This window comes from Accipiter gentilis, chromosome 23 (assembly GCF_929443795.1).
Source record: "Accipiter gentilis chromosome 23, bAccGen1.1, whole genome shotgun sequence".
Taxonomy (NCBI): Eukaryota; Metazoa; Chordata; class Aves; order Accipitriformes; family Accipitridae; genus Astur; species Astur gentilis.
In genome coordinates this window covers 25,073,317-25,092,084 of record NC_064902.1, presented here as the reverse complement: position 1 = coordinate 25,092,084, position 18,768 = coordinate 25,073,317, and the positions used below count along the sequence as shown (strand labels likewise).

Sequence of the window (18,768 nt, the reverse complement as noted above, 5' to 3'; positions counted from 1 at the left end):
TTTTACAAAGCATTACCAGTCAACACTGTGTAAAAGGAAAACAGAACAAGGAAAACAACGACTAGGGCCCCGTTTCCTACTCGTGCCTGCACGTATAAGGTTATGGCAAAAACAAGATCATGTTTGCTTTGGCATAGACTAGACTAAAAAGTTAATTTATCTTAGAAGCAGCACAGAATCCCACAATTTATAGAAAGTGGTGTTCAAGTGTTTCTGCTGATTTCCATCTTGTACTAACTGAAGACAGCCAAATGATAATGTAACCCCAGGCTCAAACTACATGGGAAATTTTCTTTATTTAGTTACCACTCAGAAACCGTTAAAAGTCTCACTTGCAACAAGATACAACTTTTGCAGTTGATAGTGCAGCTCTGAGAAGTACTGATCAAGGCAAGAATAGCAGCAGTAAAGGAGAACATGTAAGTTGGTATTTGAAAAATACATTTTACAATTATCTTTATTGCCCTAAAAAAAACCCAACAAAAACTTAAAGCTACTCTTAAATTAAGACAATTTCCTAAACAGTCTTCCTTTAAAGGAAAAAAAAAAAGCCAGAGGACTGTGTCAAGGTTTATCAACTTCCAGCAAATTCTAGCCAGCAAGTCTATTATGCTTCTAAGTCCAGCACTGCCATGTAACTCCTCTTAACCTCAAACACTCCTGCTTCCTGCACATGGTCAAAAAAGCCTTCTAAATCATTATAGCATCTGCCTCACTAAACAACTACACCATACCTATAATAGTATATAAACATATGATAGATTGTACTGTATTGCTTGGAATTTGGTAATTGCACATACCTTTAAGTCAGGCTTATATATGCAAATTACTGTGAAACTCTATTTCAGCATTTCTGAGCTAATGGTCAAGTACAAAATTTCACACCAGTTCAAGCATCCTGTAAGAATTGTCAAGGACAGGCACGGCACAAAATAAACATGTTTTATTTAATCTCCGTTTACAAAGTTTCCATACAGAGTAGTGCATGCAGTTTTAACAAAAGTCAATGCTAGTTATTTATTGAGCTTTATGGTTAAGATGTCTTCATTCCATTGTGCCTTCTGAGCCTCACAGCAGTCCAAATACCAGCATAAGGTATTCAACTTTGGAGATGACTTTAGTATTGAATGTCTAGTCTATCACATTTAACACTGACAAAGATCATGAGGTATGCTAGTCTTATCTGCTTGTAAAAATACATTACATGTACAATAAGGATACTTTATTAGTGTATTAGACTGAAAATACAAACAAGGCAGGATAGTTGCAACAAGGAAAAAACACTTTTAAAATGCGAAAGCTGAAGCCACTGAAAATTTTTCATTTTGATACCAAAAAAAGCTTTGGATTACAGTGCAGGGAGCAATCCTCTTGACTAGCAAACAAGTCTGTCTTGAGTAACTACCTTACGCTATTTCTGTTAAAACAATTCCAGGGATTATGTTTAGCTAGCTTAACATTTATTTTTTTGCTGCCTTCGTAAATCTGCTGCCACAGTGCACGTTTTGTTAGTTTATGACCTTTCACAATCCTCTGTTCTTCATTTCACTTCATGCAAAAGTAACACTCAGGGACTCAATCAACTCTAATAAACATCTCAGTATAAAAACTTCATGGTCTTAAGACAACCTGTTGTGCACCCCTTTCAACTTCAGATTTAGGCTACAGTAAGAACATCAGCTGTCCTTAACTGGCTGCTCTAAGTTATTTTGATCAGTTACTAGTAGTGTTCTATTAGGTAAGGATATAGGTGGTTTGGGTTTTTTTTTTTTTTTAAACAACAGTTCCACAAATCCCTACCTCCACTTACTTGTAGCAGAATAAAACTAGAGTTCCTGCTCTTTAGGTAGCGTAATTATTTGTGTGTCTAAAATACTATGCAATGCTTGGGTTACAGCTATGTTAATATATATCATCAGAAACACAGTTAAAAGACATGTTGCTTTCCATAAAAGTTTACACTTCTGAGTAAGCCCACTATTACTAGTGCTATGCAGTGTGATCTGCCTGATTTTCCTCTATTTCAGCTTTAAATACACGCTTTAGACTAACTCCTCCCCACCACCCTTTCAAACACTGATGCCTGATGATGGACCTCTGCCTTTCAAAGACAAAAATCAAAGCAGCTCAGGCTCCATCTTTTACAAAGATACAGGCTGACCTAATCCTGAAGTGATCCTACATTTCTGATACCAATCTTAAGAAGCCCAGTCCTCCTGCATCACAGGTCCAGGCCACAGGATCACAAGATGACTCCAATCCAGAGCTTCTTATTTAAGACAGACACGCCTGATTCTCATAATAGCTTCTGAGGGGAATCAAATATGAAGGAGAATTGTTGCTATTTGGCACTATCGCAGCCACAGACTTCGTCTCCCAGCTTTCACAGAATTCCAGTTCAGTGGCACTTCAGCTCTCCATTGTAAACAAGATTTTTGTTCCTTGAATGCTACAAAAGGAAGGTTCCAGTCTCACAAATATGACAAACATGATCATTCTGTCACCCAGAGAATTTAAAGGAATGTAGAGATTCCATAAGATAATTAGGAATTGGAGGGTCACCCTTTATATTACACTTTGCAATGGTGCTAGCCTGATGCTCTTTTCCCCAGAAACGAGTAGATACTTCTTGTCTCACAAGCAAGGCTCTGAAGCCAGCATGGCATGCTCTATTACACTGTAGTTTTTGCTCAGAGCAAATGGGAAACTAAAAGTGATGAAAAGACAGCATCCAAATTTTACTTGGGAATTTTTATAAACACACTAAAACATTACTCATTAAGATCAGTTATAAAGTTCTTCTCAGTCTTAAAATCCCTTTGATATATTAGCATTGCACAAAACTGATCTGCAAGCCTGTATATTCTGCACCTCAAAGAATCACAGTAGCCTTTTAACAGCACTTTCTCATAACACCATTAGGCAATTAAACTAGCCTGTAACACTGCACTGTGTCCTTATCAGAGGATGCGAAAGTTTTAGAAAAGTCTTCATTTCTCTTTAGTCAAAGCCCAACTTGAAAGGTCAATGCTACAACAGAAAGGGGGAAAGATGACAAACCAACATTGCAACCATTTCCAAATGATAGTTCCCTATTAGCACTTTGACCACTTTGACCAAAATAAGCACACAATAAGACCAGTTAGCATTAAAAGTGTTGTAACAAGTTATTTTAAAATTTCTTAGTATAAGCATTTGAGACCAGCAGCATATCTCAATAATTCTTTCTTCCAAGACTGAGTAGTAGTGGAAATGCCTAATTGAAAGTGCATAAAAGTCAAGATTCTCCCAATTCCCTCTTGTGATCTGTACTCCTGGTTATAAGTATCTGCTCTACAGTCTCACATTTAACAGCAGACATAAAATAATTATTACACAGCCGTACTGCTGATTCAGCAGTTGGATTTCTCCTTCTGCTTTGCTAATGTGCGCTTCAATTCCTTTAAGTTCTCTGTCAGTACCTCCACCTCATCCATTCGTCCGCTATGTTTGGCATCAAATATATAAGCTTTGATATTATCTATCTGTTGGAGAAGCAGCTCTTCCTCTATAGCCTCCTCTCCAGAGATCTCATGGCCATCCTCCACTTCAAAGGGATTGGTAGAGGATCCCTCTTCAAATGGATTCCCAGAATTCCAACTGTCCCCAGGCTTTTGAAATGGATTTTCATCCTCTTCAAAAGGGTTTGAAGTACTGCCAGGTGCTCCATTAGTTTGTTCATCCTCCTCCTCCTCATTTTCAAATGGATTATATTCTTTTTTATCACTTTGCAGAGCTGTGTTAGAGAAAGAAACCATTGCAGAAGTGTCCTTGGCAAATGGGTTAGCAAGATCTTCCTCTAAGTGAGGGGTATCTGCTTCATCTTCAAAGGGGTTTAGACAGGCTGTCTTATCTTGGTCTTTGTCACACTGTGGGACATTCTGGGGTTTGAGTGTGAAGATCAAGTGCTCTTTAGCTGGCAGCTGCTCAACAGCAGGAGTTTCAAAACTTGGGTCCACTTTGATCTGAGTAATATCCAAATCCAATGCATGTGCCGTCAAGTTCCAGTTCTCTTTTGCAACTTCATGCTGATGCTGTTTGACTTCTCGGAAGTCTAGGGAGCGTGTCCTTGAATGTTGAGACATGAATTTGTGTTGTTCTCTTTCCCACTCTTTTTCACGAAGGACCTGAAGTTCCTCCCTCTGCATCTCTTCCTCTTCTGCCTGTTTTTTAGAAAGCTCGATAGCTTTCAGAGTTTGTTGTTGATCGTATTCATCCTGAAGCTGCCTCAGGTTCTCTTGCAACATATGGACCTCATCTATCCTATTAGCTGCCTTTGCTTGCTTAATAAAGGATGTGATATTGTCAATCTGCTGAAGAAGTGGGTCTGCTATCTCTCTCTCTCTTGATATGCTAGATGTAGGCAACCAGCCTTCAGATTTCCTGACTGTTCCTTTTTTCAGGTGAGTTGCATCACCATTAACTGTGGCTGTACATCTGGTGATAAAATCTTTCTGCTTTTCCTCTTGTTTTCCATGTGATTCGAGAGCCAGCTAAAACAAAAAACATGTAGTAAGAGAACACTTAAGAGCTTGAAAATATCTGTTCTAAGTAACCATAGGTAAAAGTAGTTAGCTGATCTTAGACATTGCTGGCTGTCACTGAAAGGGATTAGCTGCACTTTTGGTTACTTTGCAGAAAATGCTTTATTTTCACAATATTACCTAAATGCTTCCCTTCAGTTTGTTTGTGATGTTATTGATGAAAATCCCATGATATCTGCCTCTACAAATGTGAGGGCAAGTAGGAGCAGTTACAGTGCTTTTATATAGAGCAAAAAAATGCCTAATGCAACTGTGCAAAGAGTGGTCTAGATTGATTTGGACAGTAACTGTATCACATCTGACTAATGCAGACATCTGTAATAGAACATATGTGTTAAAGGTCACTGATATCATTAACTTTTGGAGTGCAATGAATCTCATTTCTCAACTTCTACCTCAAGATAAAGCTGGTTTAGTTTACAATTAATGATGTCCTCCCTCCTAACTGAAAAAACCTCTCTCTGAAGAGGTGTCCTTGCTCTACTATGTCCTTTTTCACTACCAAAAGAAGTCTCCAAATTTTACTTGTGCAAATGAACTCCAGAACACAATCTGAAAATCCATATAAACTAAAGTACTTAGCTTAGGGCTTGCTCTGCATGCACTGCAGCAGAAACAGCATATGCAACCAAGTCACTGCTGCTTTCTAGAAGTGTTCAGCTGCTCAGTTCACACCTACTTATTTTCTGGACAGAATACAATTATAGTGTTACATGAATCCCTGAAAAAGGGTATGGAATGATCTGCATTAAAAAAAATGAAAAACTGAAATCCAATGTTAAAGGCAACTATTCACACACAAACAGCTACTAGGCTTAAGGCCTTGAAGGAGGCTCTGATACAAGATGTAACAGATCTTAACCTGCCTTACCATATGCAGTCTTCTCTTCTTCATTTCTTCATACTGATCTTTGGTTGGCAGGGACATTAGGCCAAGCAGTTTTTCCTGGCAAAAATTGAAATATTTACAGAGTTGCTTGCAGGCATTCAGCCAATTTTCAAGTACTTGAAAAGAGAGATACCACCAACAGAACACTTCACTAACAAATAAAAGGTACTTCTACACTACAGTCACTGCTGCAAGTCTGAGCATACCTTTGCTGCTGTAACTTTACTGCTAGGTTCACGCTTCAAGAGACAAAGCCAAGATTCACACATTCTCTTAGGTCCCTAAACTCAATGATGCTCTGACTACACTATCTGTATTGAAGCTAGCTCATTTAAGGCTACCATAAGTCATTAGGGGAATTACAGAAAATGTATAGAACTAAACCTCCTGTCAAAATAGTTCCAAGCCCCAGGGATGCCTGGCAAAGAAGAGAACACTGTATAAAATTTACATTCAGCTCATAACATATGCTCCATTTACCTGAACAAAAAGTGTAGCTGAATATCTTATCATTCTCTGAAGTTGTAGTGTTTTAGGATGAGGTTGGGGATCTTCATGCAAGCCTAGACTCAAAATCTTCTTACTGAATCGAAGCAAACATACAGCCTCATCAGTTCAAAAACAAGGGCCAGTGAAAACAAAACAGAAGGGGAGAGAGACAATATTGGATGTAAAACTTCTGATGTTCTTTTAGGTAATCCATTTTGGATATTACCAGTTGTAACACTTTCCACTCCCACACTTTTTAAAAAAAAAAAAACCAAACAAAAAACAAAACAACACAACAAACTTGTGCCATTACTTGTTTCCTCTGTGCTTAGTTATTTCCACTGCAGAGAAAACCATGATTTTTAAGGCTGGAAAAGGAAGTAGAAATTGATGGTGCACAGGAACAGCATACACCTTTTCACATGCTATTTATAACAGATCAAACTGATTATCCATATGAAAAAGCAGGTATATGCTACACAAACAGACACTAACAGTTGAAAAAAACTACAGAGAAGTCATAACAGAGGGAGATACATACAAGCTGGGGGTGGGGAGACAGATCTTTTACCTTAAGGCATCTATAAATTCATATACTTTTTGAATCTCCACCCTCAAGTCATTAGCTTGTTCAAGATTGTAGGTTGTCTCCCCAGCACTAGGAAATAAATACAACTTTATTGTAAGTCATGCATCCAGCTAACAACACATACAACACTAGAAGTTATCCCAAGATGACCAAGATTCAGCAATGATAAGGATAGCTAACACTAAAGGGGCTGAATTATTTTATTTCAGGCTCATTGTGTTTAAAAACACTTTCTTTGTGACAGAAGTGGAAAATGACAATCATTTTCTGAACATGAACATTTAATAGATCATTTATTTATGATTGTATTATTTTTTACTATTATAGGAGAAATTGTATTTTAACACAAGAATGCCACTCTACCAATAACATATAAAATACACACATACTTAGCAAACGCATCTATTTTGTGTTTTTTTTCCCACGCGACTGGGTGCAGAAGAAACACTGACTAAGTAACTATTCCATTAAATTAAAATAGTTATCTCTACTAACATTTGTCAGAAAGCAAAAGCCTACAACCCCACATGCGTATAATATTTAAGGTGCTAGTAACCAACTGTCCACACAGGGACACAATCAATTATATGCACTTCACTAGAATCTCACATTTATTGATAAAACAAATTAGGATTTACAGAGAAGACTCTTCACCAGTTGTTAGCTTCCCTCTCCTTTTATATCACAAACATAAAAGATAAGGATCACTCTCTCAAAAGCAACTTCACTACCCATGTGACTCCAGTTTCTGGGACTCACTACTAGTCAGAAATCTTTAATTTCATGAGTAAGAAGTCTGTTTTCTGACATGTGCTTCCATTATCCAGGATATTCATATTTTTTACTTTTCTCCAGTTGTCAAGTGACATAAAACCAGCTCTCATGAAGTCATGATAAAAAGCAGTAATAGCTTAGCATGTTTTTCACCTTCTGTACTTGTTTCTTCCTTTTGGGATGTGTGCATTTACAAAACCAGTTTTGTTACAATGAACAACAGCCTAATTCTTCTACAACTATCTGATCTAAAGAACGGATACAGAAATACTTGTTAACTTTAACTTCCCAAATGCACATGCTTTATAGTCCAAGACCAATGTGTGTATTTCTCTACTATACAAGCTAGAAGTATAAGCTGACAACATCTTGCAGATATAGCTGGAGAGATTTAAGTTACCACAGTGAGAGACTACTGCAAGAAATTATGCACGAAAGTGTGATATGTGAATGCTGCTTATCCACTGCAGCACAGGGCAGGCCAGCCAGATTTAGAACAACTGTCAGGTGAAGGTGGCTTGCTTTACACCAGAACAGATGAGAAGCATTCAAACAATCCTTTGCTGCTGGCACTACTTGGAAGCCATACCATCCAGCTGAGGGCAGTACTATCCTACTTCAACTCTTTTGAAGAGGCTCATTTAACACAACAAAAATTGTAGCCTTGTACTTCCTTTTTGCAAAGATGACATGTCAAAGAACAACAGTGGCAACTCACTGGGAAGCGGCTTTAAAAAATAAATCAGGTTTCTTCTCTGTATGCAATGTTACCATTAATAATTAATTCAGTACTACTTTGACGAGCATCCAAAAGACAACAGATAACCCTAACACTGCTTTTTCTTATAATTTACACACTCTCGCAGCCTTAGCATGCCACTTTCTTACTCCTTCCCACACTTTGGGGAGAAAAAATACATATATTCATAAACAAAAATCAGTGAATGGGGCTTACTTTAGTGATTCTGCCATCCTTATGTATTCTGGCGCCTTCTGGTCAACCTTCTCCATGCAAAGTCGGAGTTTCTTTTTTAAAACAAAATGTATAAAAAAGAACTTATTATTACACTAATGCAAGAACATGCTGACATAAACCATTCAAGCTGCCTGTGCACAAAGTTAACTGTGATGAAGAAGGCCATTTAACTATTCAGGACGACGAGACCCTCCAGTTATCTTTGGAACACAGAAAGCATGGTCAGGAACAGAGAAAGACTCCCTGTGCCCCTGCAAGGTGAATTTTGAATTCAGAAGCTGTTTTAATGGATGACTTGGACAACTTCTAGCCTTAAATCTCTTCACGAAGAGCACCAACAGAAACTCCCACTAATACTAACCTGGGGGGTTTATGGACTCTACTGAAAAGATACCTGATGATCGTCAGTACCCACTTTCAAAGCATATTTGAACACGATGTTCCAGCCATATGCTGTTGATGGATATAGATGGTTCAAAAAAGCATTTGCCATCAGCATGAGGACAAACAGTGCTGAAAACATCGAGTCCTATAGTTCTAGTGCAGCCGATCCATGAAGTGCACAGCATATCATTGGTTTAGACAAGAATTGTTCTGAGGAATCCCAGCTGACATAGTTCACAATTTTAAGAGAGGCACCTCAGAAGTTAGTTCCAGATGATAAGAATGAAGATGTATCTTAAAATTATGTTTAAAGTTATCGTGGGATATAAATACTATACCGCAACTGGCTCCATCATTTCAGATGTATCTGTTACATGGCATAAACACCCAATAGTCCATTCTAACAGAAGTGAGTATTAAGTCATAAAGAGTTTGGACATGAGATAACAAGCCAAAAGTCAAGGAGTGACAACTGCAGATATATACACTGAGGATGAAAACAGCAAAGAGTTTGATTTACCTCATAGAGTTTCACAATCTCTGGAGTGTATTCTCTCTCATCAATCTGTTGTTCTCTTTTCAACAGGGTATCTTTGCAGTGCTGACAACAACGGATTCGGTCATCATCCTTCTCATCCAGAACCGAGCTCACACTGCTTATGCTGCTAATGCTGCCACGGCGGGAGCCATGGACACTATTAGGTGAGGAGTTTGGGCTAGTATGAGAACCCAAGGACTCTTTGCTGGCACTAGTCAGTTTGCCTAGAAATTATAGACAGGTGATTTTACAGTGACTGAAGAAGCCAACAGATTCTACCAACATGAATGAATTGCACTTGAACAGAAACTTTACATTCAGGTAATAATAGAAAACCAAGCTGAAACAGTCTGCTGAAAGACATGCAAGGAACCCATGACAACCAAGACTGCAAGTCAGAATTTGGGTCTTCACTGTAAGTTCTGCTCCATTCTAAAAGCAGCTAGAGAGCAGACTGCTGAGAAGCACCTACTTTGCTTCTGCCTAGAAGCATTCTCACATTGGGAGCTTGTGTAGTTGTAGAACAGTGTGTGGAAGAACAGGTATGTTAATGCTGTCCATGTTTTGTGCTTGAATGCTCCAAGAAGCACACTTAATGTCATTTATTTCCACAGAAAATACAGTCTCCTCTCCAATGCACTAGATGAGAAAATTAAAGTTCTAAGGTTTCTTAAAGGCTTGTGGATGAATTTCTTTAATGTGAGCATTTGGACAACCATGGGCAAGAGTGGAAATAGCCACAATAGTTTTAAATGTCAAGAACCTTGGCAGTTATGGTACTCAGTAGATTAAGACACTAAATATCAATTATATTTACTAGTAGAATATACTACTACTTCTGGTAACTGTTGCAGTGCTATGTAACACTTTCAAATCTGAAGAAGAAACAGAGACAAAGAATGGAGAAATCATTCTTCTTATTCTGTCTCACAAACAAATGTCTGCATGAAACCAAGTAACACATTAAGGACCAAGTTTTCTGCCCAGGCAGAATATTACCAGCAGCCTTTTTTCCAGTGGCAAAAAGTCAGGATGCAGTTAGCACCCTGAGTGAGCTAAGGAAAGGAGGCATTAACACCACACACTGTACTTACTTGCCAAAGGAAGACTGACAACTTCCATGCATTTCTTGCACATAATAGACCCACAAAGGCGGCAGTGGTGACGTCGGTTTCGAATACTGAACTTATTGCCACAGTCTGGACAAAATGGAACATCCTGATCGCTGACCCAAGGCACAACAGACTTCTCTATAGCTATGATCAGGCAAGAAGGCAGGGAATACACACAACACAAGATATTCATTCAGTTAATTCCTCAGCTAGTTAAACTATAGGAGCAAATAGTCTGAGGTAAGCTCATACCAACCTCTTATTTTAGCTGACTCGGTGTTTGCTCTGTCAAACGATGTAAGCTAGAAGTTAAACAATACATTCAAGAAAATTGTACTTTTGCAAGAAAAAAAGAAAACAACAAAACCCAGCACAACAAGAAAAAGAAACCTGGCATTTTTAAGAGATAGGAGTCTCAGCCTGTTTTACACCAGATTCCTGCAACTTTCCTGTTTATTTCTAATGCCATATTCATACAAGTAGTGCTAAACAATGACTGCCAAACCTGTACAAATCAGGCCATTTTGGACATAATCTTTACAGCATCCAACATTACTGCATCTGAGCCAAAATGTGAGTATATCACTGGTAGATTCTGAAGAATGAGTAGCTGGAAGAATCATGACAAAAACATTAGGGAGAAATTTAGTAAAGTAAAAGATGGAGAAAATATACAGGAAAACAGATGGTTCTTGAAGCACATGGAAATAGCATCTTCACCTTGAAAACAGTACATAGAAACAGAAATTGTATCCACAGTACAGGGTCAGACCAAGCACAATACTCAAGAATAAAAAAGGAAAACAGTAACGTGTGAAGATAGCCATAGTTCAGTACCCTTTATAAAGCGCACTGCCAGATAAATGGGCACACTTCGTACTAAAATATGATTTTTTTTTTAAAATCTAGGAAACGTTCAGAAGGCTGGAATATTAAAAAGCACCAAATTTACCTTTTCTAACCTGATTATTAACTTATTGACTTCAACTACATAGTGATCAATCCTGGCTGCTCGGTATTTCTTGAAATCAGAAAGATGGCTTCTCATAGCACCTGAAGAGATAGCAGAAAGTTTTCATCATCAGCCAGGTGTTCTGTATGGATTCAAATGCATTTAAATGCCTCTTGAAAGACAGCTGTCTCTTCTTTTCACCATTTATTTCTCATGTTCAAATCAAATCTTAAAGACACATTAGAATCCTATATTTTTCCAGTGCTGCTCCAAATAAAACATGCAGGTTAAAGCCTAATCTCCAGGCTAGCAATAAACAGTGTTTTATTTCTACTACAGAAAACAACATGCACTATGTTAAAGGGGATATCTGCAACATTTTTTTCCCCTCCATCCCTTGGTTACATTTGGCAAGCTACTATCAACTAGTAGTATTCTCAAAACCAACTCCCTTTCGTTTCCTGGCTTTGTGTTGAACAAAGGGAAGAGGCAGGTCCAGTGGTTACTGGAGGTCTATGCAACAGCAATTTCTCTTTCAGACTCCTGATCATCCTTCCACCTTTAGAAGTCTGAATCAAATCCTTGATGACAATTCAGATTTACAGAAAACAGATCACGAAGTATACAAAAGAACAATCTAGCATCTATTTAAGAAATGCACAATTCATACTCGACAATGCTGGTTTCAAGTTTAAGTTCTGATCCTTTTCCGAGTAGGATGAGCCAGGTATTAAAAATCAAAGTTACAAACAAAAAAAAAAAAACCCACCACAAAAACCCCCTTTATTCTGACTGGTATAAGATAAAAAAAACAAAAACAAAAACAGATGTTGCTTTTTGATACTACCTATGTTAAGTGTAAGAATCTTACTTCCTCATGCTAGTGAAATAACCAAAAAACCTCCAAAGCTGAATTCATAGGAATGAAAGGGCCCCTCTGGGTAATTGAATTCAGCCACTGCTTTGCAGACATCACACAGTCCCTTTCACAAACCCACCAAATCCCATCCTAAAATCCATAAGGTTCATCTTCTCCACTCCCATCAGAAAACAGTTGCTCGCTTCTCTAATGTTCAGAAACCTTCTGCTAGTTCACTGCCTACATTTATTCTTAGCTAATATTTATACCATGATTGCTGCTGAAATAGTTACAAAGTGAAAAGTATAACAATCTACAGAACTCTGACTCTGCAGACCGGAAGGACTAAGTCCTAGTCTGTCAGCAGCACAGGGGAAACTTTCCCAGGCTCCACCAGAGGTAGCACTGCTTCCTCCCCCATGAAAAGCACCACGATATTTCAGTAGTACTGTAAGAGGCAATTTCCAGTAGCAGTATTTGTAATTATAGGCTCAGCAAACTTATCCTTGAAATTCTACAAACATAGATTTATATTCAGAGGTGTGGGTTTGGGGTTAGGGTTTTTTTTGTTTTGTGGTTTTTTGTCTCTTCCCAGCCCCCCCCTCCTCCCCCCAAGTAAATCTCTTCTCAATGAGAGATGATCTACACCTCAAAACCAAGGAAAAAGCTGAAAGAGTTTAAGTCAATAGACAAGCCTTTTGTCAGACTTGTAAACTAACAACTACGTTAAGTGTAGCCCAAAACCTGGAGATTTTATACAGCTATAGCTTAATTATTAATTAGTGGATTATCTGTTTTGTAAAAAGCCACTAGATGGTTGCAGAACACCTCCAAGAAGCTAGATGCACAGAGGTAAACACATATCCAGCAGGCCTCAACAGCTCAGGCACAATGACATGACAAACAGCTACCCTGCTCACAAGGTTAGTTGGGGTACTGATTCTCTATTCCCCCCCCCCCCCCCCCCATTATCTGCATTTTCCCCATCACACCACACAATGTAAGCAGACTGCACAAAATCAATATGCAAACCATAACCCCATGCTACAGTGAATCAAACACAATACAGACACAATTCCATGCAACTTCAGCAATACTGTAGCACTTTCCCAATTAAGATTAAAAGAAAAGCTATCCCCAGTGCGTATCGCTTTCTAGCTCTCCTACCTACTTCCTGGGGCTCCCACATGTATGGATCGACTCCACCATAGCTGAATGATTCATATCGTTCCTGAGATCCAGAATCAGTTCTGTCATCCCCTTCTCGTTTCAGCAATTTCTTCTTTGCTCTTTTGGCCTTCTGGACTAGATCTAAAAAAGATAAACCCAAGTTATCAAACGTGGCAGGTAGTCGCCAAATATTTGTCACATGAAACCAGTATAAAACATTCCTCATCTTTTAGCACAAGTCTTTTTCCTTGACAACAAGTTTTTCCTCAACATGTTCTGTTTAGAACAAGAATACCGTCAGAGAATCACAGATGACATGAAATGCTCTGTTATCTGTCATAACATAGCACTAAGGTCCTAATGACAAAACAGTAGTTTTAGACACTCCATTCAGGGACTTCACTGTAAAACAGGAAGCTGTCTTAAACCATGGGACCCGTTTCACAGCATTCTGGGACATCATACATATATCTTAATCCTCTGAATTACCAATTATTTTCTTAGGATTCAAGGACATTCGACACTTTCTTTGTCTTGTGGCACAAACTACAAACTAAGAATTTCAGCGTGCTTGTACACCTGAATAATTTCAAAAGTACTAAACAACCCACTGCATTATCTCATATGAATGCTAGTGAGAGGAGGGCAGTCTCCTGGGCCAAAAAAAAAAAAAAAAAAAAAAAAAAGACCACGAAGCTAGCAGAAGTTGAGGGCACTGCTTTTCTTGGCAAACACATTCAGTATCCAGTATCTCCTTGAACTAGATCTTTCAAACATCAAGCTTTCTAACAAGCTGCTGGGAACCATGAGTTAGCCTGTCCTTTCACATTTCTAATTTTTTTATTTAGTGTAAAAAACACTGGAACTTCCACCTTGACCTTACTGAAGCCTGTCCCCCTGAGCTTCAGCCACTAAGGCTGTACCAGCAGGCCCCTCATGCAGACATCATACTTCCTAGCAGTTTTTCAGCTGCTGAAGTTATGCTGCCTCCCAAAATGACACTCAGTGATATAAAACACACTTCTCAACAAAACTGTGTCAGGTTAGCAAGGGCTTTGCTAGCACTGTAACATCATCTAAGAAACAGGGTTTCGCCTCCCCACACCTACTCTCAAGCCAGCATAGTAAATGCCAGCTAGAAACTGCAGTTTAAGTTTACAATATCTAAATAGAAACTCTATTTCCACTCAGACTCTGAAAGTCTGACATACAAAAGAAGTAGGGATGCCTCATGACTTTGTCACAGACACAAAAGCTTTTCAAGCAAACTTCGCACTCTTGTTTTCCACAGTCAAACTTAACCACCTCAGTATGACTCAACTGAAGTAATAAGGTGATTTGTAAGCATTTCTAGAACTCCACACAATTAAGATAGTTGGAGTTCAGCACAAAGTTGTGCAACCACTTGTGATGCACAGTTTGAATGCTAGTCCCCAAAACAGATAGTTTAAATGGGTGATCCTGCTGGTCTTCCTACTTCTAGAAGGAACTTCACTGGACAGACCTTGACATGAATAACTAGAACAGAAAGCAAGCAGACAAAACCAACATCCTTTATGCAAGAACACCTATGAAAGATGGCCTGAGAAGTCACAGTACACTATCTTGGATTAAAAGAACTCTAGAGAACAAAATCAAAACGCAGGTGTTTTTAAACAGAAGCAGCATTTGGGAAATCTTACCAAGCCTAAGTTGTTGTTTTCTTTCCTCTTATCACAATGAAAACCATATTGTTGTTCTGGTTTAAACGCTCCAAGGAAGCATCTGTGATTCATTTATGACAAGACTGTACCCATGATGAGAACACGACTGCAGTACTGACCAGCCTACCTTCACTGTCCAGGAAGAACACAGTGCTAAGAGCCAAGAAGTAGCCAGACTGATGGAAAGCAACTTAAAGATTCATTAAATATTCAGCTGTGCTAGCCTTAAGATAGGCTTGTTAAAAACACAAACTTTTCGACTGAGAAAAGAGACTTTTGAAGTAATAATAATCATCAATCTCAGGAAAAAGAAAAAAAAGGGGGGGGAGGGGTAGTAGTAAAAATTCAAGACTGCCAGTATACTAAAACAAAACCATGAACATTTTTGCAGGGAACACACAGAATTATCACCAGTTTTTGCACATTTTTCTCTCTGTAAAATGACACTGTGTACACTGGGCGGGGGGGTGGGGGGGGTGGGGGTGGTGGTGGTGGTGGTGTAAGAAAAAGGAAATATTTTAGTTAAACAGAATTCAAAGTGATTTTTCAAACACCAGTAAGTCCACAGCACAACCCTGGGACACTCCCAGCACCTACTGCCAGCTCCACCACCCACATTCTTTTCCATCTTTTCCCACCAACAATCTTCCTGAACTTCACACTTTAACTGCAACCACAGCTTTATCTACTGTGAAAACATGGGACTGATGAATTGGTACCTGGCAAGTACCATAGATTGCCCGTATTCTGTAAGGTCTTCAAATAATGCTTGGGAATTCACCTGAGTTTCAGCATACACCAGGGTCTTCAGATGAAAACAAAACAAACAAAGAAGACTCCCCAAAAGGCCAAAAATAAAAGTCATGCATAAAATCAGACATTTGAGGAGTGATGTCTTTTAAGTGTCTGCTTTAGAATTTACTTACTGAAAGTATCAGGAACAGCGTAAAAATTATGCCTCGGCCTCAGGTAATTTATGGAAAAATGGAACCCCGTACCTCACTCGTGACCCGCTTCAGTTAATATTTCCACCTTCTCAGGCACTTCGAGAGAGCTCGCCGTACAGGCGGCTTGGGTCGTACGGAATTTCACGCGGCGAAAACAAAGGCACGTCAAAAAACCCCAGCTGTCACGCCTCTTACTTCTGAGCTGTCCTTTGACGTCTCTGTCCTCGCCCGAGTGCTCTTCTTCGTAGTGCGACTGAAGCTGGTAGAAAGACTGGAGGTCCTTCAGGCACAGCGGGCACAAGAAGCCTTCCCTCATTTCCCCCGGGTCGCCGAAGGGCGGCGGACAGCCGGATGCCATGGCGGCTCGGCCGCTCCCGGGCAGCGCTCGCTCCCCGGCTTCAGCAGCGGCGCGGCACGGCGGGGCACGGCCGCGGCATCGTCCTTCGCGGCTTTCTGGAAGAGACCGGCGCAGCGCCGTCGGGCCGGCGGCACGGCTTCACCCCACGCCCTCCCTGGCCCCCGCCCCGCGGCCCAGCGGGCGCCCGCGCCGAGGCCCCGGGCGGGGCGGGGGCCGCCTCCTACCGCCCCGCATGCGGCGACCGCTGCGCGCCCCGCCCGCTGCCCAAGGGCCCCCCGCACGGCGGGGGTAGAGAGACCCTATTTGCGCCTCTGCTCTGGAAGAAGGGGGGGGGGGGGGGAGCTAGAGACGCCGGAGCGCGGAGCGGGCCGGCGCGGAGGCCCGGAGCCGGCGCTGCCTGCAGCTCGGCCCTGGCCGGGAGGCGGCTGCTTGCGCAGGCGCAGGGAGGCAGCACGCAGCGGCACGTTGCCCGTTGCCCCCCGCCCCGGCCGCGCGGGGGGCACGCAGGGAAAGGGGAGGGGCTTAGCGCTGGCGCCGACCGTCTGGGGAGCGGCCGTTAGGGGCACCGGCCCGGCCCGGCCGAGCCCCGCCCGAGGGGGGGGGCCACCGGCCCCGAGGCAGGCGGCCGGGCCTCACCTCAGTGCCTCGGCGGGAGGTGCGCGTCTCCGGCAGCAGGGAAGCCGCGGTCCGCCGCACTCCCAGCCGCTCAGCTGCCCGGGAGCGGGAGAGCCCGGCGGAGGGCGGGGCGAGCGCCGAGATATCGATGGGCGGGAAGGGTGGGGACGAGGAGGGCCCATCCGGGACCGGAAGGAGACGCGAGGCCCAGCTAAGGCGTGCGCTGCCAAGCGCAGAGCCATCGATGGAAGGCGAGAAGGAGGAGGAGAGGGTGGCGGCGGCGGCCTGGGCCTGGGCCTGGGCCTGGGCCTCCCCTGAGGGAGGTGCGGTGGCTGCTCCCCTGATTTCGGCCACCCTGGAATAGGCCCTGATCACGGGGCCTGCTGGAGCGTCCCGAGGCTCGCAGGTGTGTACGAGAGCGGCAGTATGAGGTGGTGGTGACAGAATCCTCTCCGGAGCGGGGGAGGCGGGCTCCCTCTCTGGCCTCCCGCTGCTTCGGGACACCTCGCATAACGCTTGCCTCTTCTGCTAGCTGCTGGTGGTGGTTTGTATCCTTGTTACTGAGCAAACTGAGAAGAAGGACCAGCGTTGCTAACAACAAGCCTGATGTTCCCTTTCTTAGCCTGCCAAGTCATTCAGAACTGTAAACTGTAGCACTAGATGACAGGCTACTCACAGAGCCACAGATAGAATCCAGGAATCCCACTACTGCTTGCCCTTGCCACATGACAAAGAGTTGTGTAAATCCATGACAGAAACTATTCAATATCAGCTTTCTGATGCTGGTTTCTGTTTAGTCTCCACCAGCAGAAATCTGTGCTGTCCTACATTCCCTAGTGTATGGAGAAAATCATAGGAGTGTGTAACCATACTTCCGCTTCATCTGTTAGAATTGCAGGCTCTTGGAGGCAGAGATTTTCTTACGTGACAATACTATTTACAGTTGAGTCCTATCCATTAAAGGTGGATTTTCACTGTTAATGTCCTGCACTTTAATCCTTGAATTTAAGTCCTTTAAAACATTCTCAGCAGGGATCAGGGAGGGGTGGGCAGGATGTTTTCCAAGGCTTGAATTATAACTAGGTGCCTAACTCCTAGGGACTTCAAATCCCAGGTAAAGGATGTCAGATGGACCCAGATGGGATAAGGGATTCATCTACAAGCTGGTTTTAGTAGCTGTGCTGAAATTTGGTCTCATTCCTGCAATCTGGTCTTTGTGGGCTGACTATTACATGACCATTCTCGGCACCTTGTCACATCACCAATTAATTTCACCTAGTTTGTATTTATAATTCCATCATCCAGCAGAAGTATAATGGGAAATCAAGGTCTTAAAACCGAACTGATTTAACCATAGGAGTAAATGAATGTTATAAACAAACTCTCTGATTTTTTACATGCAGAGTTTGCTGTTAAGAACCATTACTCTCTGGTTTTCAAAACCATGCAGTCTTGATTCAGTTATAAATAGAGAAACAGGCAGCTGTGGAAATAATGTAGAACCCCAGTTACAGTCACCTTCCTATTCAGCATGCAAAACAGAGACCCAATTTCTCTTTGATATTAAAAACTGACAAGAGATATCTTATCATGTTGTAAAAGCTGCCCTGGTCAGCTACTCTCCCTGCAGTGCACTCTAGTAAATTTTATGCTTTTTTAAGAAGGTATGATTGATTGTTAGGTTTTTTATTATTTATTTAATAAGTTGAGGGGCTGTATTAGCCACAAGGTCTCAAGAACATGAAAATATTTTTAAGTGTTACCAGTTTCATTTTAAAACTTGAGAAGTCCTCAGCCTATAGAGACTAGAAATGAAACTTGCAGTGTATG

At 41.3% G+C, this 18,768-nt stretch overlaps 1 protein-coding gene and 1 long non-coding RNA gene across 8 annotated transcripts in view; one reads left to right on the top strand and one right to left on the bottom strand.

Annotated features, from left to right (window-relative positions):
* Nucleotides 1–928: 928 nt before the first annotated feature.
* On the bottom strand, nt 929–17,072 carry RBSN (rabenosyn, RAB effector). 5 transcript variants are annotated; one of them, XM_049826586.1, is made up of 12 exons: nt 16,960–17,072; nt 16,161–16,418; nt 13,313–13,456; nt 11,287–11,387; nt 10,591–10,636; nt 10,317–10,478; nt 9,205–9,446; nt 8,280–8,350; nt 6,533–6,619; nt 5,953–6,055; nt 5,455–5,529; nt 929–4,532 (listed from the first exon to the last, which is right to left on the bottom strand). In XM_049826586.1, the coding sequence occupies exons 2-12, from the start codon at nt 16,321–16,323 to the stop codon at nt 3,393–3,395; spliced, it is 2,334 nt and encodes a 777-aa protein (XP_049682543.1). In that variant the 5' UTR covers nt 16,324–16,418; nt 16,960–17,072; the 3' UTR covers nt 929–3,392. The 5 variants fall into 5 exon arrangements, with proteins under 5 accessions (XP_049682543.1, XP_049682546.1, XP_049682547.1 ...); XM_049826589.1 differs by lacking the exon at nt 16,161–16,418 and having other exon boundaries at nt 16,960–17,071; XM_049826590.1 differs by lacking the exons at nt 16,161–16,418; nt 16,960–17,072 and adding an exon at nt 16,017–16,147 and having other exon boundaries at nt 13,317–13,456.
* Nucleotides 17,073–17,132: 60 nt separating this feature from the next.
* The window catches only part of LOC126049728 (uncharacterized), a 57,227-nt gene continuing 55,591 nt past the window's right edge, over nt 17,133–18,768 (top strand). For all 3 annotated transcript variants that reach the window (XR_007509297.1, XR_007509298.1, XR_007509296.1), the window contains exon 1: nt 17,133–17,344. This is a non-coding gene — a long non-coding RNA (uncharacterized LOC126049728). The remainder of the gene's footprint in view (nt 17,345–18,768) is intronic.

Excerpts from the sequence above, each read along its gene's own strand:
- RBSN (XM_049826586.1), bottom strand. The coding sequence starts at position 16,323 with ATGGCATCCGGCTGTCCGCCGCCCTTCGGCGACCCGGGGGAAATGAGG. Across the intron at positions 10,637-11,286 it reads TAATAATCAGGTTAGAAAAG|CTTACATCGTTTGACAGAGC; the intron begins GTAAATTTGGTG and ends TTTAACTTCTAG. Across the intron at positions 6,620-8,279 it reads AGGATGGCAGAATCACTAAA|TGCTGGGGAGACAACCTACA; the intron begins GTAAGCCCCATT and ends TTTATTTCCTAG.